Raw genomic sequence first — 21,891 nt, forward strand, 5'->3', positions numbered from 1 at the left:
CGGCTCAGCCAAACCCAAATTAAGCCATCAACTGCGTAGTCAGAAAGTGGGGTGAGACTATAAAGGGTAGAAGTGATGACCACTGAGCAACAGCAGAGAAATGGGAAGTGGTCATTAACCCTATCAACCCTGAATCAAGAGAAATCAAGGAGGCTGTTAGATTCCTCCACGCTCAGCCAATCTCCTCGATTTCCTGAAATGGTGGAAATTCCTCTGCCAGTGACTGCAACAGCAGAATGCAGCATCTCTCGCAGCAAGGCCTGGAAATGCTGCATTCCGACAGCCCTCTGTGATGCTGGTAACATGTCCGTCATTTTCTGTTTGTACCGGGGGTTTAAGTAGGGTTGCCACCCAGTAATAATCCTTGACCTTTATACTTTTTATACGGGGGTCCCTCTTTAAACATTGGAGCATGAAGGCCCCCATTTGCACTAAATTGGAAGCGGTGGAGCGCCCTGACTCCTGCTCATCGCCCTGGAGAATTTTGTCTCCTCCCCCCTGCCACGGACAACACCAGGGATCCCAGAAAAATGTAAAGCCTGCTCTTCTTGGTTCTCCTCCTCCCCCCAGACACCATCCTCCGCTGACTCCTCTTCAGACTCCTGCTGACTTGTCTCAGATGAATGAATTCCCAGGGGGGCTACTCCAGCAGTGCAACTTCCTCATCTTCCAGCCCCTGCTCCTCGAAAGAAAGGTGCAAGGTACGATGTCCCTGATGGTGCCCTGGCTGCGACTGACCAGTTTGGTGATCTCATCAAATGGCCGCAGAAGTCTGCATGCATCGCGCATGAGCAGCCATTGGCGCGGTAAAAAGAAACCAAGCTCCCCAGAACCTGTCGTAGAGTTTGTACAGGTATTCATTGACACCACGTTTCTGCTGGAGCAGCCTATCAAGCATATACAAGGAGGAGTTCCAGCAGGTCGGGCAGTCACAAATCAGACGTCTGACGGGCAAGTGGTGTCGCCGCTGAACATCAGCAAGGCGAGCCATGGCCATGTAGAATCTCCTAAAATGGCCAGAGATTTCCCTGGCCTGCCGCAAGACGTCCTGGATTCTGGGGTATTTGGCAACGAATCGCTGCACGACTAAGTTCAGGATGTGTGCCATGCACGGCACGTGTGTCATTTTGCCCTGTTTCAGTGCGCTCAGCAGATTGGCACCATTGTCGCACACCACTTTACCAACTGTCAAGTTGAGGGGGTTTAGACACTGATCGGCCTGTGACCGCAGAGCTAAAAGCAGTGCAGGACCGATGTGGCTCTTGGCTTCCAGACACAACAGCTTCAGCATAGCATGGCAACGTCTCAGCTGGCACATCGAATAGGTTTTGGGGAACTTAGGGGGTGTGCAGTGGAAAAGGCGGTAGCAGTGGAAAAGGAGGAGAGTCAGCCCAGGAGGAGACGGGGGCTGGAGTAGGAGGAGGAGAAGAGGCCGGCCTGCAAGCAATCTGTGGCGGTAACACCAAATCCACACAGGTGCCACGGGTTACATACTTGATGGCCATCAGAAGGTTCACCCAGTGGGCAGTAAAAGTTATGTACCTTCCCTGCCCATGTTTGCTACACCACGTGTCTGTGGTCAGATGTATCTTGTCACCGACACTGTGTTGTAGTGATATAATAACTTGCCGCTGAACATGGCCATATAGTTCAGGGATGCCCTTCTGGAAGAAAGATTTCCTTCCATGGACCTTCCATTGCGGTGTGCCAATGGTTACAAATTTTCTAAAGGCCTCAGAGTCCACCAATTTATATGGCAGTAGTTGGCAGGCCAGCAGTTCCGACAAGACAGCGGTCAGTCGTTGGGCAAGAGGATTATCCAGCGTCATCATTTTTTACGCTAGAACATTTGGGCCACGGAAGCCTGCCTTGTTCCAGATGAACGCGCCGACGGCACAGTTGAAGGTGGAATAGAGGATAAACGGGAGGAGAGAGGAGAAGAGGCAGGACGTGGAGTGTGGCTTTGTGGGTTCTGACGGCGTTGGTCCCACTGGGCTCGGTGATGGGAGGCCAGGTGCCTTTTTAAGGCGGTCGTCCCTAGGTGAGTGTTGGGCTTACCACAACTTATGCGTTGACAGCACAGGCTGCAGATGGCAAAACTATTGTCAGCAGCTGACACATAAAAAAAAGCCCACACTGCGGAACCATGTGTCGGCGTCCTGGGAGCGCAAGATGTGACCGTGCATGGTGGATGCAGGGCCGTCTTTGCCGCAGGGCAAAAGGGGCAGCTGCCCCGGGCCCAGTTGCTCCTGGGGGCCCATGAGAGCTCTGTTTCCCGACTCCCATTCACTAGTGGGCATCGCAAGGTTAAAACATTCGGGGCCTGGGCCCCGGATGTTTTTTCCCAGGCCCCGAATGTCCTGCCTGCCTGCTAGATACAACTGTATTGCCGTACACAGAACGGCAATACAATTGAATCTAATACACTGTGAAGAGGCGAAGGACCTTTGGTGACATCACAGGTCATGTGATCGGCAAAACAGGCTGTGATAGGATGACCTGGATGATGTCACCATCATGTGACCAGTGCAGGATTCGACTGGAGTGAAGAGGAGTACTAGGAGCCTAATGCTGATGTCTGTATATCAGGACTGGAGAGGTAAGTGAAGGGAGAGGCAGAGCAATGCTGGGAGTTGTAGTTATTTAACTGGGATGTATGTTAGGGCTGAAGGGAGGGATGTTATTGACATGGGACTGTATGTGGAAAGTGGATGGGGGGGGGGGGAATGATGCTTATGTACATGGGACTTAATGTTTTGGCTACGTTCACACTTGCGTTTGGGGCTCCGCTTGTGAGATCCATTTCAAGGCTCTCACAAGCGGCCCCAAATGCATCAGTTTAACCCCAATGCATTCTGAATGGATGCGGATCCATTCAGAATGCATTCGTTCAGCTCCGTACGGCCCTCCGTTCCATTTTGGAGGCGGACCCCAAAATGCTGCAAGCAGCGTTTTTGTGTCCGTATGGCCTTGCGGAGCCAAACGGATCCGTCCTGACTTACAATGTAAGTAAATGGGGACGGATCCCTTTGCATTGACACAAAATGGTGCAATTGTAAGCGGATCCGTCCCCCCATTGACTTTCAATGTAAGTCAGGGTGGATCCGTATTGGGACTTAGGCTACTTTCACACTAGAGTTCGGGGCTCCGTTTGTGAGTTCCGTTTGAAGGCTCTCACAAGTGGCCCCGAACGCTCAGAATGCATCAGTCTTGCACCGTTCAGCCTCCGCTCCGCTCAGCAGACGGACACCTGAATGATGCTTGCAGCGTTCGGTGTCCGCCTGGCCGTGTGGAGGCAAACGGATCCGTCCAGACTTACAATGCAAGTCAATGGGGACGGATCCGTTTGAAGTCGACACAATATGGCTCAATTTTCAAACGGATCCGTCCCCCATTGACTTTCAACGTATCCAATGTAAAGTCTGGACGGATCCATCTGAGCAACTTTGACACTTAGAATTTTTTCTAAACTATAATGCAGATGGATCCGTTCTGAACGGATCCCATCGTCTGCATTATAGGAGCGGATCCGTCTGTGCAGATACCAGACGGATCCGCTCTGAACGCAAGTGTGAAAGTAGCCTTAGAAATTCAAATCTAATACAAACGGATCGGTCCTGAACGGATGCATTCGTTTGTATTATCGGTGCAGATCCGTCCTGTACAAGTACAGGACAGATCCGCACGAACGCAAGTGTGAAAGTAGCCTTAGGGGGTGATGTTTACATTGGATTGTGCGTTGGAGGCGGCTGGGGAGGAGGTGGTGTTATTTACATGGGACTGTATGGTGGAGGGAGGAGTATAACTGCAGGGGGCACTGCAGGTCCAGGGGACATTATAGGCGGTCTTATTACTACTGGGGGCTATATAGGAGGGTCCTATAGATCTGCCTTATTTCTACTAACCGCACTATGGCGGCCTTATTACCACTGAGGGGTCTGTAGGGAGCTTTATTACCACTGGGGGAACAATAGGGGGCCTTGCTTCTACTAGGGACTCTGTGAGGGTATTAATAATATGGGAAGGCTCTTCTAATAATGGGGGCATTGTTGAGGAGCATTATCACGGTTGGGGCAGTGTTACTAATGAGGGCATTCTAGAAGGGAATTACTATTGGTGGGACTATGAGGAGCACTATTACTATGGGGGCAGTAATGTTTCTTCAGGATAGTATTTGGGGGTATTGGGGGGGGGGGGCGTAACTAAAGGCTCATGGGCTCCGGTGCAAGAGTTCAGCTTGGACCCCCCTTCTCTCAGTGCTTTGCGTGTCTTCTTATGCGGCACAAGTGTCCTTGGGCCCCTTCATGCTCCTGGGCCCAGTAGCGACTGCAACCTCTGCACCCCCTATAGCTACACTCCTGGGGGGAGGGGGGGGGCACAGAAAGCAGCAGGATAACACTGTGGGGACTCCAGTTGGGGGATAATGATAGAATGTGAGGAAGCTAAGATGTCTGTGTGTCACACTCTGCAGAGACGAGGCGGCTGAGAGAAGTGTCCGGACCGAGTGGAGAAGATAAAAGAGAAGATGATGACAGAGAGGAGACATCACTTGGAGGCCCTGGACGTGACAGGTAAGTGCTGCTGTATAGCAAGTACAGCAAAGTGCGGGCGGGTGGGGAGGGCGGGATCCAGGGGGCCCAAGTAAATTCTTGCCCAGGGTCCAACCAATATTAAAGACGGCCCTGGGTGGATGGCTCGCTCCAGATACATATGCAGTCTGCTTTTTGCCTCCTGTGCATTGCAAGTTCTGCATGCTTCTCCTCCTTATCTGCTGCTCCGTCTCTCCCTCTCAACTCCCCTCCTCTTCCTCTCTTGTGGGCACCCACGTGACGTCCATCAACACGTCATCATCGTCACCTTCACCACCACTTACATTAGAGATCTCGGAGTAGGCAGCAACAGCGGGGACCACCCTCATTGGGCTAATCTGGGTACTGTCGTCAGACCGCTGGGTAGCGGCCGTTGCTACCTGCTCTTCCTCATCTGATGCCAAGAATGGCTGCTCATCTGCAAGGTCTAGGAATGAATGGGAAAATAATTCCTCTGACTCGAGTGGAGTGGCTATGGTGGTGGTATATTTGGGGGTGCACACAGCAGAGAGTGAGGAGGGTGCAGATACAGAGGATGAGGAGGGTGCAGAAGTGGAAGGCTGGGAGAGCCACTCAACCAACTCTGGTGCATCCTTTGACACAATCGCATGCACCTTCTCCAACTTCCCACTTAGGTTCCGGCCTGGTGCACCTGCCCGACCCCTACCACCCCTGCCTCTTCCTCTGCCTGTCATTTTAAAAATGAACCTGTGCCAAAGTCCCTAGAGTAGAGCAGTATTTGTGGAAGCTTATATATTGCAGGCCTCAATCAGTTTGTTAGTTGAAGCTGGTATATCGCCCTCAAGCAGTAATGTTAGAAAGTATATTGTAAGTATATCACACCCCTCTATGTATCACACCTATCGATAGCAAAACGTTACCACTCCTTAAAAGGACTTTTGTGGCCCTATTAGCTAGCGTTTGGTGTCCCTAAGTTCCTAACAGCCTATCCCTGCTCCAAAATGCAACCTCTCCCTACACTGGCAAAACACCTAATGTAAAATGGCTGCCAGATCGGGTTCCGTTATAGGGTTGGGGGTGTTTCCATGTGCTGAAAGTCTCAAGTGGCTGTCCTGTCCCACTTGATGGATGTGTCATGGGTCAAAGTTCGGCGCAATGCAAAAACAAATGGCGTGCGCGGACATTGCCATATGTTTGCATGTTCGGCGGATAGCAAACGCGCAAAGTTCGCCACAAACCGACCACCAGGCGAACCGCAAGGCCATCACTAATGAGCGCCAAACATGTATGGCACGGCCTAAAGGGAGTTAAGGACCAGTGCAGTAGCTAGCTCAATCAGTGGCAGGGGCCTGTCACCAACAGGGAGTCATTTCCTGGGGGTTTCTTTTTTTTATATAACCTCAGAGCCTCTGCAGTTGTTGGCTTGTGCTGTATAAAATCACCAACTAGGCCTTAAATACATATGGTGCTCTTTCTCTTCTGAACCCTGCAGTGTGCCCACACCAGGGTGTTGCCGTATTCAGGAGAAAATAGAACAAATTTCGTGATCTTTTTTGTCCTGTTACCTTATGTGAAAATAAAGAATCTGGGGATAAAGCAACATTTTACAGGAACATTTTTATTTTAGCCAAGTGTTTCTAGATTCTATGAAATGCCTGTGGGTTTAAAGCACTCAATGTACCCACAAAAAAATTCCTTGAGGGATGTAGTTTCCAAAAGTGGGATACATTTTTTGGGCTTTCTACTTTAGTGATATCCCTGGGTCCCTTCAATTGCGACATGGTGCCCGAAAACCATTCCAGCAAAAACTGCCTTCCAAAAGCCATATGGTGCGTCTTCTCTTCTGAGCCCTGTAGTGTGCCTACACAGTGGTTTACAACCACATATGGGGTGTTTTTGCAAACTGCAGAATCATGGTAATAAATATTGAGGTTTGTTTTGCGGTTAACTCATTCTGTGTTACAGGTTAAAAGAATTGGAAAATCTGCAAAAATACGTGAAATTTTAATTCTTGTGGAAAATCTAAATGGTTAAAAAAAGATTGGAAAATCATTTTTGAATAATATGAGAGGTGTAGTTTCTAAAATGCAGACATTTCTATCACGTAAACCCCTCAAAGTGACTTAATGACTGGCCTGGAAATTTTTAAAAATTGCTTCTATAATTCTAAGCCTTCTAAATGCCAAATAAAATGACATTTACAAAGTGATAAAGTGGACAAATGGTAAATGTTAATTAACTATTTTATTAAGTGTGGCGAAACCAACCTCGCCACTGGGTTTTGGAGAGGCCTGTTTACCTCAGGATTACGGCCCTTTAAGATACTTTTACTAACTTATAAACCCCTGAACCTATTCAAGTGAATTTTGGATAGGTTTGTCCCCAAGTTATACTGGTTAAATTGATATAAGTTATATGTATGTACAATGTAAACTCACAAAGTTGTAACAATTTATAAGAAGTGTAACTTTTCAGCTTAGGAGATAGTTGAGTAGATACAGAAATTGACTCAATTATCTCCTAGACAGGGGGGAGGAATATGCTAGGTGTGTTTCTATTGTCCCATTGTGTGTTTAAATGTTGATTCCTGTCCTGTTGTCCCCACATGTGTATTGGCGATTTCCCTTTGTCCTGAGAGACAATTGAATTGCTCCTCGGGTGTCTCCAGGGCAGAGAAGAGAAAACCATGATGCATTGGGGGGATGTGTTGTGTCTGTGTATCCTGAATTGCTACATATCTGTCTTGTGTCACAGCCTTCCTTCTGGTCCCCTAGGGGCGTGGCCACCAGATGGGGACCTGCATAAATACGGGTGGGTAGCCCTCAATAAAGTGTTGCTGCTTTTATACCTTCATGACGTTTTGGCTCATGTTTGGGGAATACGATAACTACACTCTTGGGGATTGCTATATCACAATACTCCCCTCAGTATAAGCTCTTGTAAGAGCTTGTTCATGGTTCCTGCTCTCTGGATGTAGGAGAGATTCCCCCACTGGAAGCTGGAAGGGCTTGGGTCCATCGTGGGTGGAGGACGGTGAGACCCCAACCAAGCTGCGGCGGTTCGTGGGGTCTGCAGTGCGTACGGTGTCAGGTGGAGTGCTTGGAGTCCTCGGAAAGCACTAGGAGCATCTATCGACGGAGGTACCCGGTCGGGGTGCCAGGCATTCCGTTACATTAAGTATCACTTAAAAGCAGAGAAATGGAAATTTACAAAATTGCTATTTTTTTTTTTAAGTTTTCTATTTCAAAATAAAAGGTAAAACATTGACTCAAATTTACCACTAACATGACGCATCATGTATGTGTCACAAATAAAACAATCTCAGAATCAGTTGAATAAGTGAAAGAATTCCAAAGTAATTACCACTAAGTAACATCAGATTTGCAAAATTAGCATTGCCAATTTAAGGTGAAAACTGACTGTGTCCTAAAGGATTCTGTTACCAGCTACCTCCCTATCAAGCTGTTTGCATAGACAAATAGCTGCAACTCATCTGATTAAAGTGATGTCTTAAGGGTATATTAGATGGTGATAGAGATGGAGATCACCGATGCTCTCATTGCACCCAGACTCTGCTCTTTTATGTGACCAGCCCTTTCCTCACTGCTTTGCCGCTGCCATCAGGAATTTTAGGGCCCAATACAAGCATACTATGTGAGCCACACACCCCTTTATGCCAACATAAAGTAGCACATTTTTCCAAGTTGTTTTGCAAATTTGGGATTTCTTTTTATTCATAAAGTTAAAACGTATCAACTCAAATTTACCACTAACATGAAGTATGATGTGTCATGAGAAATGGCTTAGATAAGTCAAAGAGTTTCAAAATTAATACCAGATAAACAGACACGTCAGATATGAAAATAGTGCTGAAGCATTTGTTCCAAACTGACTTTTTTTCCCCCCTCTAAACCTAAAGATATTTCTACAAGTATTTTAAAACGGTTCTTATTGTTTCATCCTGCTCCTGCTTACACAAGTCTCCTGCTTTCTGGTTTTCCTGTGCTGGTCCATCTTTATCTGTCTTTTCTCTGTACTACAGTCATTAAAAATGGCTGCTGCTCTTTCAAAATTCCTTCCCATGTTGCTGCAGTCTTGCCTACAAGTCCCAGAATACTGCTGTCAAATGAGGGTGGGCATTTCCTCCATAATGTTGTTTCCACCCACTGATTTCCCCCCTAGCAGTCTGTATTCTCATTGTCCTGAAAGGACCTTATGATGCCACTCAGTCACATGACCCCTATTTTGAAGGTCCTTGCAGCTTAGTGATTCTAAGCATTCTATGTTGATGTGGAAAAGGGGGTTGTATTGGCATGAATGAAATGCTGCCGAGGGTCAGGAATATACCATATGATGATCTTCCTTCAGTCCCTGCTTGTAGTTTCCATTTGCCTTTACTGTGTAGAAGCTAGTTTTATGGCTAACACATAAGTAGGACAGGATGATTAGTCTTAAGTCACATGATGCAGTAACTGAAAATGAAGTGAATTTCTTTATACAATAAGCTTCTAAAAATGTAACGGAGGTTTAATATCTATTCAAAATGCAAGTCTGAAAAAACAAACAAACAAAAAAAAAACTTGGGAGCGGTTCTTAAAATTATTAGCAAAATTACCAAATCTAATATTTTTGACTCATTTGATTTGGTTATCTTTATCTACTTTTAGGGCTTTGGAAATATCAATTAGTTTTAGGTCAAATTTATACAGGGTTCACAAACTTTCAAGACCACTCCACTGAGCATGTACCTGGAGAAGTCTTTGGTTCTGTGCTTCCTGTCCAAAGACAAGTTAAACAAGTTTTTTGGGGTCTGCCTCCTTCCTATGCCAGCTACGCAGATGTCTTTGAAAAAGAGGAAGCTGAAACCCAGCCACTACATTAGCCATGTGGCCAGGTCTACACACTGTGACTACCTGAGATTCAGGCCATGTCTGATTATATTAAGGAGAACTTAATGAACAGATTTATCTGGAAGTCAGCCTCTCCTGTGGGAGCGTTAAAAAGGAAGATGTTTCCCCTCAGCCATGTATTGATTACCATGCTCTAAATAAGATCACAGTGAAGAATAAGTATCCCCTGCTGATTCCAGAACTCTGACACACTCCGTGTAACCAAAGTATTCATGAGGTTGGAGAGGAGGACTACATTTTAGTATCTTGTTATGCCCTTTGGTCTGTACAACATTCAGGCAGTGATACCTGCTTAACACCTGCCTTGTGGTCTACTTGGATGACATCTGTCTTCTAGACAGATCTCATTTCTCACCACAAACACATCTATACTGCTCCCTAACGTCTTAGGCATAACATATTGTTTGCCTAGAATAAAAAATGCCTTTTCAAGAAAACTTCAGTTCCCGGGCTATATAATCTCCAACCATGGCATTCAAATCGACCCAGAAGAGCTGTCCACAGTTATGGAATGCCACAATCCCATAGGTCTAAGGGTTCTTAGGTTTTGGCAATTATTAGAGGCAGTTTGTCGCTCAATTCTCAATTTTGTCCGCCCTACCGCTCCAATGTCCCTAGGCAGTTCGATCTAGAGTTAGTGCTATACTAGCGGTCCATGCCAGCTGCAGCCTCACTCTCCCCTGTGGTTCTATACGGACTATAAGAACTAGATGTATCTGCAAAATACTCAAAGTCTAAGACCTTGTCAAGTCCGCTGGTCAGTATTCTTCACCAAATTATATTTTGCACTCCATTTTTAAATGGATCTCGCTCATTCATTTGAATCTGTTGACAGGATAGAGGATCCCCAGCACACCATCGATCCTGCCCCCATCATGTGTCACTCCAGTTCTGCTAAAGGACAGCCCACCTGGCAAGACATATGTCCCCATGCCCAAGAGAAGAAAGGCTTCTGGGTTGTGTTCACCACTGGCCACCCAAGTCTCTGCAAATGTGCTTGTATGATGTCTTAACATTACTAGTAGCGTACAATCTCTAAGGACATCAAGGATTATGCAGTCTCCTGTACCATCTGTGCCCAGAATACTTGTAAACAAGAACCTGCAGGACTCTTGCTTCCTTTGACATTACCCAAAACACAGTGGCAACATAGAGCCATGGACTAAATTACTGATCTTCCTTCTTCCTGTAATTTGGGTGGTGACTTTTGAAATGGCCCACTGGCTACCTCTGTACAGTCTTCTTTCCTCAAGTCACCTAGCCAACTTTTTTCTAAAACACATTTTTTGGTTACATAGTTTGCCTTTACACATTGTATCTGACCGAAGAGTGCAGTTTACAGATAATTTTCAAGAATTTAAGTACAAACAGCTGAACTTCAAACTGGACTTTTCTTTGGCTAACCATCTGCAGCCCAATGGGCAAGTGAAATGTTATGGACATACCGAGACATACGGACGTCCCCGCCACAGTGAGTGACAGGAGATCTTTGAGACTGGCAACATGTGGCTTGATTTGACATGTTTACCTTAAAAGGCTTCTGTCACCCCACTAAAGTCTTTTTTTTTTTTTTTTGGGCTACTTATAATGCCTATACTGCGATATATCAATCTATAATGCTATTACTCATTTTGGTTCAGTAGTTAATTAAAAAAATTGACTTTTATAATATGCAAATTACCTGTCTACCAGTAAGTAGGGCGGCTACTTGCTGGTAGCAGCCGCATCCTCCTTACATAAAGACGCCCCCTCATCATGTTGATTGACAGGGCCAGCGAACGCGCTCGTGCTCTGCTGGCCCTGTCTGCATTCAAAATCTGGCGCCTGTGCCGTACCTGTCTTCAGTCGGCGCAGGCGCACTGAGGGAAGGACACTCGCTTGGCCGCTCCATCCTCAATGCGCCTGCGCCGATGATATCACATCTACACCCGGCGCAGGCGCACTGAGGAAGAAGCGGCCGAGCGAGCATCCTCCTCTCAGTGCGCCTGCGCCGACTGAAGACAGGTACAGCGCAGGCGCCAGATTTTAAATGCAGACAGGGCCAGCAGAGGACGAGCGCACTCGCTGGCCCTGTCAATCAACATGAGGAGGGGGCGTCTTTATGAAAGGAGGATGCGGCTACTACCAGCAAGTAGCCGCCCTACTTGCTGGTAGACAGGTAATTTTCATATTATAAAAGTCCATTTTTTGAATTAACTACTGAACCAAAATGAGTAATAGCATTATAGATTGATATATCACAGTATAGGCATTATAAGTAGCAAAAAAAAAAAAGACTTTAGTGGGGTGACAGAAGCCAATTAACACCTTAAGGACCCAGCTCATTTTCACCTTAAGGACCAGGCCATTTTTTGCAAATCTGACCAGTGTCACTTTATGTGATGATAACTTTAAAACGCTTTAACTTATCCAGGCCATTCTGAGATTGTTTTTTCGGCGCATATTGTACTTCATGACACTGGTAAAAAGAAGTAAAAAAAAAGAAATTTATTTATAAAAAAAATTGCAAATTTACCAAAATTTTAAAAAAAATTGCAAATTTCCAAGTTTCAATTTCTCTACTTCTATAATACATAGTAACACCTCCAAACATATTTATTACTTTACATTCCCCATATGTCTACTTCATGTTTGCATCATTTTGGGAATGATATTTTATATTTTGGGGATGTTACAAGGCTTAGAAGTTTGGAAGCAAATCTTGAAATTGTTCTGAACTTTACAAAAACCCAATTTTTAGGGACCAGTTCAGGTCTGAAGTCACTTTGTGAGGCTTATATAATAGAAACCACCCAAAAATGACACCATTCTAGAAACTACACCCCTCAAAGGTATTCAAAACTGATTTTACAAACTTTGTTAACCCTTTAGGTGTTCCACAAGAGTTAATGGAAAATACAGATACAATTTCAAAATTTCACTTTTTTGGCATATTTTCCATTTTAATATTTTTTTTCCAGTTACAAAGCAAGGGTTAACAGCCTAACAAGACTCAATATTTATGGCTCTGATTCTGTAGTTTACAGAAACACCCCATATGTGGTCATAAGCCACTGTACGGGCACACGGCAGGGCGCAGAAGGAAAGAAATACCATACGTTTTTGAAAGGCAGATTTTGCTAGACAGGTTTTTTTTTTACACCATGTCCCATTTGAAGCCCCCCTGATGCACCCCTAGAGTAAAAACTCCATAAAAGTGACTCCATCTAAGAAACTACACCCCTCAAGGTATTCAAAACTGGTTTTTACAAATGTCGTTAACCCTTTAGGTGTTCCACAAGAGTTACTGTCAAATAGAGATGGCATTTCAGAATTTCAATTTTTGGGCACATTTTCCATTTTACTATTTTTTTTTCCAGTTACAAAGCAAGGGTTAACTGCCAAACAAAACTCATTATTTATGGCCCCGATTCTGTAGTTTACAGAAACACCCCATATGTGGTCGTAAACCACTGTACGGGCACACGATAGGACAAAGAAGGAAGGAATGCTATACGGTTTTGGAAAGGCAGATTTTGCTAGACAGTTTTTTTTTTGGACACCATGTCCCATTTGAAGCCCCCCTGATGCACCCCTAGAGAAGAAACTCCAAAAAAGTGACCCCATTTTAGAAACTACGGTATAGGGTGGAAGTTTTGTTGGTACTAGTGTAGGGTACATATGATTTTTGGTTGCTCTATATTACACTTTTTGTGAGGCAAGGTAACAAGAAATGGCTTTTTTGGCATTGGTTTTGTTTGTTATTTACAACATTCATCTGACAGGTTAGGTCATGTGGTATTTTCATAGAGCCGGTCGATACGGACGCAGCGATACCTAATATGTATACTTTTTTTTATTTATGTAAGTTTTACACAATGATTTCATTTTTGAAACAAAAAAAAATCATGTTTTAGGGTTTGCATAGTCTAAGAGCCATAGTTTTTTCAGTTTTTGGGCGATTATCTTGGGTAGGGTATGATTTTTACGGGATGAGATGACGGTTTGATTGGCGCTATTTTGGGGTGCATATGACTTTTTGATCGCTTGCTATTACACTTTTTTTGTAATGTAAGGTGACAAAAAATTGTTTATTTAGCACAGTTTTTTTTATGGTGTTCATCTGAGGGGTTAGCTCATGTGATATTATTATAGAGCTGGTCGATACGGACGCGGCGATACCTAATATGTATACTTTTTATTTATGTAGGTTTTACACAATAATATCATTTGTAAACAAAAAAAAAAATCATGTTACAGTGTCCCCATAGTTTTTCTATTTTTTGGGCCATTGTCTCATGTAGGGGTGCATTTTTTGCGGGATGAGGCGACGGTTTGATTGGTACTATTTCGGCGTACATGCAACTCTTTTGATCACTTTTATTACCTTTTTTGGGAAGTAAGGTGGGCAAAATTTCAATTTCCTGATAGTTTTTTATTTTTTTTTATTTTTATGGCATTCTCCGTGCGTGGAAAGTAACATGACCGTTTTATAGATCAGGTCGTTACAGACGTGGCGATACCCAATATGTGTAGTGCATTTTTTTATTTATTTTCTTTTATTCTGTGATAAATGTGTTTTTATTATCTTTATCTTTTTTTCACTTTTTTTTACATTTTTTGGACCCAGACCCACTTGGTTCTTGAAGATCCAGTGGGTCTGATGTCTGTATAATACAGCACAGTACAATATATATTGTACTGTACTGTATTTTACTTACACTGAACAGATCTATGCTTTTAGCATAGATCTGTTCAGCACCATGGACAGCAGGACGCCTGAGAAGGTGTCCTGTTGCCATGGGAACCTTCCCCGTCTACCAGAGCTCCCTCCCTCTGTCCCCCCATCCATCTGGGGGCTGCAAAGGCACAGCAGCCCCCCGATGGCAGAGGGAGGGAGCTCCCTGACTTAACCCTTTCCATACCGCGGTATGGAAAGGGTGAAACGGCTGACATCACAGCGATGTCAGCCGTTTATACCAGAGTGTCAGCAATGTGCTGACACTCTGCTACCACTGGACACTGAATACTCAGCGGGAGGCGGGCGCGATCCTGCCTGCCGCACCGCCTGCCTTCCGCAACTGCCGCATCGCCCCCCAAAAACCGCCCACAAACCACCCCCTTCACCCCGCCATCATAAATGCATTCAGGGGTGCAGGGGGGTTAGAAAAATTAAACTTTGGCCATTTTTAAGTTTCTGATCAGAAACTACATGAAGCGCAGCAAACCGCAGGTCTGAATTGACCTGCGGTTTGCAGCGATCGCCGATATGGGGGGGGGGGGGTCACAGGACCCCTCTCGGCATTGACCCTGGGTGCCTGGCTGTGTGTAACAGCCGGCACTCAGCGCTGTCACCATGTCTGCAGACATGGTGACAGTTTAATGCCAGGACAAGTATACTCGTCCTGGTGTGCTAAGTACCCTTGCTCCAGGACGAGTATACTCGTCCAAGGTCCTGAAGGTGTTAAGGATCAATAGGCATCTGTGTTTTGTTTTTGGTACTGGCACACTCTTTACTTCCAGGTGTTGCCATTGTGGTCATTTAACTTTCCCTATTTATAGTTGTTTCTCCCACAATGCTGTGCGGCTTATAGCTTCAGATGGACCTGTGGATAGCTGGTGTTTGGATCTTGGCTGAGTTCCTGGTGCTGCCATAGCTTCTTGGAAGTTAAGTGTTACCTTTCCCTTTTGTATTTTATTTTGACTTTTCTGTGTGTTGCATTTCCTTGCTGTTTTGTTTTAGGCCTCAGGGAGACTCCTGTTCAAACTTCCTTTTGGAGGAACAGGTTGTCTCATTCATGTTCGGTATGGGGTTTCCCTCCCACATTAGAGTTTGACATGAAACGCATTAGCAAGATTTTAGTTAACCATTTGTGACAGGACAGCTGGATTACGGTGCTCCTGTGGGCTGAGTTTTGGTACAATAACCATCTCAATGAGTTAACTGGAAAGTTCCTTTTTCCTTGCGTATGGTCAACATTTTGGGGTTTCTCTTCCAAAACCTCTCTTCTAGAGTTCCAGAAGCTGAATCCACTGTCAATTACTTCCAGATCTGGCAAGGGACTAAGGCTTTTCTGTTGAAGCCATCTGTTTGCATGAAAAGGTCTAGTGATTATGTTCAATCGTTACTTCAGATGTTCGTCTTCTAGTCCTGTTGACTCAGAGAATGAGAACCAAGTCAAGAATATTCTGGACATGAAAAAAGTCAGAGGCAAAACTTTTGTGGTGGACTGGATTTATTTTTTTTTGCCCAGCAGAAAGACCCTGGGAACCTGCAGAAAATGATAATGCACCAGAGCCCTTCTGAAGATACATGCAGCTGTCTAGAACAAAGAAAAGAGGGTATTGTTATAACAGGGACCTGTGCTTGCTGCTGCTCTGCTCACCTGCTTCCCTACTCCAACAGCTCTAACGCACCAGTTTTTCTCTCTTACATCCTGGAGGGCCTAGACCTTAGACTGTTTATTGAATTTTACATACTCTGCCTGCCCTTGACTACAGATTTGCTTGATCCCTGGCAGGGGCGTTTCTAGGGTCTCAAAAGATCCGGGGCACAAGCCCCAATAAATATGTCCCCCCGCCCCCCCCCCCCTTCCCCGCACTATGCTGCATTTGCTATACAGCAGCACTTACCTGTCACATTCAGGGCCTCCAGGTGACGTCTCCTCTGATGTAGATCTTCTCTGTCATCATCTTCTCCATTTGGTCTTGACAACTTCTCTCAGCCGCCTCGTCTCTGCAGAGTGTGACACACAGACATCTTAGCTTCCTCACATTCTATCATTATCCCCCAACTGGAGTCCCCACAGTGTTATCCTGCTGCTTGCTGTGCCAAAACCTCACCCCCCCCTCCCCAATACCCCCAAATACTATCCTAAAGAAACAATACTGCCCCCCATAGTAATAGTGCTCCTCATAGTCCCACCAATAGTAATTCCCTTCTAGAATACCCTTATTAGTAACACTGCCCCAACCGTGATAATGCTCCTTAAAGGGAACCTGTCACCAAAAAAACAGATACTAAACTTTTAATAGTACCTTATAGTGCTGCAGAGTAGTTTCCTAATGCACTCTTTGACTGTTTAGCCGCATCTAGCCTTCTGGAGAAATTGATGTTTTATTCAGCCGCTGCCCCCTGCTTCAAGTCAGGTTTGAAGTCAAGGGGGCAGCGGCCTAGGCATCTCCAATGCTGCTCTCCCCGCCTCCCGCCGCCTTTATTGACACGCCGGATCTCAGTGCCGGGACCGTGCTCCCAGCCCGCATGCGCAGTAAAGGGCTGCTGTAGCACGATCCCGGCTCGTACACTCAGCCGGCTTCAGTTTCTACTGCGCATGCGCCCGCCAGCTTTACATACTAGCGCAGTTACAGAAGATGCCGGGCGCATGCGCAGTAGCGAAACTGAAGCCGGCTGAGTGTACGAGCCGGAGCCGGGTTCGCGCTACAGCAGCCCTTTACTGCGCATGCGGGCTTGGAGCGCGGTCCCGGCACTGAGATCCGGCGTGTCAATAAAGGCGGCGGGAGGCGGGGAGAGCAGCATTCGAGGCACCTAGGCCGCTGCCCCCTTGACTTCAAACCTGACTTGAAGCAGGGGGCAGCGGCTGAATAAAACATTGATTTCTCCAGGAGGCTAGATGCGGCTAAACAATCAAAGAGTGCATTAGGAAACTACTTTGCAGCACTATAAGGTACTATTAACAGTTTAGTATCCGTTTTTTTGGTGACAGGCTCCCTTTAACAATGCCCCCATTATTAGAAGAGCCCTCCCATATTAATAATACTCTCACAGAGTCCCCAGTAGAAATAAGGCCCCCTATTGTTCCCCCAGTGGTAGTAGTAATAAGGCCCCCATAGTGCGCTTAGTAGAAATAAGGCGGATCTATAAGACCCTCCTATAGAGCCCCCAGTAGTAATAAGACCACCTATAATGTCCCCTGGATTTGCAGTGCCCCCTGCAGTTGTAATCCTCCCTCCACCATACAGTCCCATGTAAATAACATCACCTCCTCCCCAGCCGCCTCCAACGCACAATCCCATGTAAACATCACCCCCTAAAGCTACTTTCACACTTGCGTTCGTGGAGATCTGTCCTGTACTTGTACAGGACGGATACGCACCGATAATACAAACAAATGCATCCATTCAGGACTGATTCGTTTGTATTAGATTTGAACTTCTAAGTCCCAATACGGATCCGTCGTGACTTACATTAAAAGTCAATGGGGGACGGATCCGTTTACAATTGCACCATTTTGTGTCAATGCAAAGGGATCCGTCCCCATTGACTTACATTGTAAGTCAGGACGGATCCGTTTGGCTCCGCAAGGCCATGCGGACACAAATACGCTGCTTGCAGCATTTTGGGGTCCGCCTCCAAAATGAAACGGGGGATCGTACGGAGCCGAACGAATGCATTCTGAATGGATCCGCATCCATTCAGAATGCATTGGGGTTAAACTGATGCATTTGGGGCTGCTTGTGAGAGCCTTGAAACGGATCTCACAAGCGGATCCCCAAACGCAAGTGTGAACGTAGCCTAAACATTAAGTCCCATGTACATAAACATCATTCTCCCCCACCATCCACTTTCAACATACAGTCCCATGTAAATAACATCACTCCCTCCCCCAGCCACCTCAAGCACACAGTTCCATGTCAATAACATCCCTCCCTTCAACCCTAAAATACATCCCAGTTAAATAACTACAACTCACAGCATTGCTCTGCCTCTCCCTTCACTTACCTCTACTGTACAGACATCAGCATTAGGCTCCTTCTCCTCTTCACTCCGGTGTCCAATCCTGCACTGGTCACATTATGGTGACATCATCCAGGTCATCCTATCACAGCCTGTTTTGCTGATCACATGACCTGTGATGTCACCACAGGTCCTTCACCTCTTCCCAGTGTAGGATTCCATTGTATTGCTGTTCTGTGTACGGCAATACAGTTGTATCCAGCAGGCAGGCAGCACATTCGGGGCATGGGACAAAACATCCGGGGCCCAGGCCCCGAATGTTTTAACCTAGCGACACCCCTGATCCCTGGTGTCTCTTGGTGCCCATGGATCATCAGTCACTTCAACAAAGTCTACTCTGTGAGGCAGCGGCCTTGTAGTTTTCATGCAGCACAGTCCGGATCAGTATATAAAGGTTAAAGTGTGAAGACCTGGAGGGCCACTTAATCAATGCCCTCAGAAGTAGCCCAAGCCATACTTCAAGTTCAAGTGACACAGTGGGTCCACACCCGCTGCATGCAGGGGTATTTTGTCCTTTTCTTTTTTTTGCTGGAATCTGCGATAGAGACTCCTAGCCTTGCACACACAATTACACAGAGTGGACGTGAATATTGCAGATAAACAACAGAGTAGATGCCATAGCATGTTGGGATGTATAGCAAGGATTTGGGTTGCACAGTAAACAAATGTGAGCTTCATATAAACAAGAGGTTGGTGTTAGGGCATCACTGGACTATGCAATACTGTAAACAGTACTTAAACAGGTATTTCCACATCCTGTGGATATGCCATACATATCAGACAGGAATAACCAATTACTTACCTTCGCTTTGCAGTCAAGAATAAGTACATCCAGGTACACAGGACGAAGTGCAGGAATATTAAGGCTACACTGAGACAGAGGAGGCACTGAATGGACAAGTGAATGCTCAAATTCTTTGAATGCATCTGACACAGCTTTATTTAAGGATCTTCTATCTGATGGCAATTCACTCTCAAGGCTAATAGCTTGTAAATGCATGTCCAAATTTCCTGGTACTTTTGGAATATTATGGTTTTCACTGGTCACATCGTTGATTTCCCCAATCATCTTTTTATTTTCTGCCCTAGATAAAAATTCTTTTTCTAAGGCAATCCAAAGGTCTTCAATCCATGGATCTACAACCAGCTCCAAACTTCAAACACAAGCAAAGAAGAAATAAAAACAAGAATTATCACTTGAGTAAACATAGTAATGACAACTGACAAAACTACATGTAACATACAGTATATAGAATTCTGGGTGTTGATATAAATAGCTGTGTGGGAATTTGGTGTTGAGTTACATGAAAGCTGGCTACTTGTATGAAGGCAGGCAGCAGGGGCAAATTGGCAGTGAGTGATGTCACAACAAAGGCATGCGATAGCAAGTACAGTGTGTATGCAATACTAACATCTAATAACAAGGCATATTCACAGCAAATTGAGGTACAGAGTGTGTGGAAAGAAATCACATGTTTTATGTGTTTTTATATAATGCTTATGAAGCCTCAAATTTTTATATTTGTCTGTCTGTTTCTATGTCTGTGCCTTTGAATCCAGAAGAAAAAAAGCAGTCTGGTTTGAAGACAAACCACGCAAGTTTGTGAGCATTCATGTGTTAGATTTCCAATGCGAGTTTGTATTAAGTGTGCAACTTTATATCAGGTGACTTGAGATTCAAGGATTTTACAAGAGTTCTACAGTAAGTCAGTTGCTTATCACTGCACTGTTAAATTGTAATCTTTTTTCTTGTGTAAACTCTATTAGTATGTGTTCCATTATTGATAAAGCAGTCAGTGCACATCTTGCCAAATGTATGCAGTCCTGGAACAGCCGTTTGAGGGTGCATATCTTTGGTCAAAATGTGAGCAAATTACTTGTTTGAAATCACATATTGTGTATCTAAACAAGCGAGTTTCGACACAGATGCAGACACTCTATGGGGTAGATGTGGGGGAGGGTGGTAGCATGGAGGCTTAGGAAAGTGAAGTCCTCAAGGTAGTGTCCGAAATACTACCTGTAACACGGGCCACACAAGAAAGGCAGCAGGAGATTAGGGAGGTTACCAAATGGCTCAAGATATAAGTGAGGGACATGAACATGTGGAGTCAATGTAGATAGAAATACATGGAGGCAAAAACAATTATAAAATACTTATTTGATTTTTTTTAAGCCACCTAATATACCAAAGTCCACAGAACATCTACTACTGAACAAGATAGTTGAGGCCGCAAATCATGAGGTTGTTATTATGGGGCACTTCAACTACCCAGATATAGACTGGGAAACTGAAACCTGTAGATCTCATAAAGGAAACAGGCTCTGTGAAAAAATAGAATATGTAGAAGACAAATAAAAGCAGCCTAACTAAAGACAGAGAGATTCATTGCCAAAGAGTACTCCTAAAATATTCTTCAATTATATAAATGGTAAAAAGTATAAATATGAATATGAAGGTATTGGCCCTTCACAGAGTGATAAGGGGGAGTTGCAGACAGCGATGAGGAGAAAGCAAAGCTATTAAACATTTTTTTATGCACTGTATTCACTGAGGAAAATAAACTGTCAGATGAAATGCAGAATGAAAAATTACATTTCCCATGCCCCAGGAAGAAGTATAGCATCTTAAAAAGATTTAAATAGAGTCATCGCCGGGACAAGATGGCATACACCCCGTATCTTAAGAGAATTAAGTAATGTCATAGCCAGACCCTTATTTCTGATATTAAACGCTTAGCAAATGTGGTGCCAATATTCAAAAAGGGTCCAAAAACGGAGCCCAGAAACTATAGGCCGGTAAGTTTAACATCTGTTGTGGGTAAACTGAAGGTTTTATAAAATATTTTCATTGAGGCACTCCTAGATAGCATAAGCAAATAATGCCATATCAGCATGGCTTCATGAGGGATCGGTCCTGTCAAACTAATTGAATTCATTTATATGAGGAGGTAAGTCTTGACTATGGTGAATCAATGAATGTCGTATATCTTGACTTCTCCAAAGCATTTGAAACTGTATAACATAAAAGCTTAGTAAATAAAATGAGAATGATTCAACTGGGAGAAAATGTCTGTAAGTGGGTAAGTAACTGGCTCAGTGATGGAAAACAGGGTTGTTATTAACGGTACACACTAAGATTGGGTCACTGTCACTAGTGGGGAACCACAGGGGTCAGTATTAGGCCCTATTCTCTTCAATATATTTATTAATGATCTTGTAGAAGGCTTGCACAGTAAAATATAAATTTTTGCATAATTACACTAAACTGTGTAAAGTAATTAACACCAAAGAGGACAGTATACTCCTACAGATAAATCTGATTATGTTGGAGGCTTGGGCAGAGAAGTGACAGCTGAGGTTTAACACTGACAAATGTAAGGTTATGCACATGGGAAGGTTAGCGTTAGATTCCGTGCCACTTTGAGATACCTTGATGGGGTGCGCGGGCTCCGGTATGTTCTTGATATAAGAATATATTGGCGAAAGTCTCATTTTAATTTCAGTGTGAGGGTTTAGCCATATAATGTCAATTACATTTAGCAATGTAGTGCGCCTTTTTTTTTTTTTTCTGTTTTATATAGACGCTCTTAGAATCACTGCACACCTCACTTATTAGGGCAGTAACAGGGCCAAAACTGACCAAATAACTCAAGTATGAACTCAGCCTCACAGGTCGATGTTAGTGCCAAGAAGTAGC

General features: G+C 44.7%; 1 protein-coding gene across 3 annotated transcripts in view; it reads right to left on the reverse strand.

The window, feature by feature from the left end:
• MTRR (5-methyltetrahydrofolate-homocysteine methyltransferase reductase) overlaps positions 1-21,891 on the reverse strand; it is an 877,206-nt gene that overhangs the window by 546,217 nt on the left and 309,098 nt on the right. For all 3 annotated transcript variants that reach the window (XM_044292703.1, XM_044292705.1, XM_044292704.1), the window contains one exon: positions 18,997-19,348. In XM_044292703.1, the coding sequence (XP_044148638.1) occupies positions 18,997-19,348 (352 nt within the window). The remainder of the gene's footprint in view (positions 1-18,996; positions 19,349-21,891) is intronic.

The sequence above is a fragment of the Bufo gargarizans genome, chromosome 5 (genome assembly GCF_014858855.1).
Source record: "Bufo gargarizans isolate SCDJY-AF-19 chromosome 5, ASM1485885v1, whole genome shotgun sequence".
NCBI lineage: Eukaryota > Metazoa > Chordata > Amphibia > Anura > Bufonidae > Bufo > Bufo gargarizans.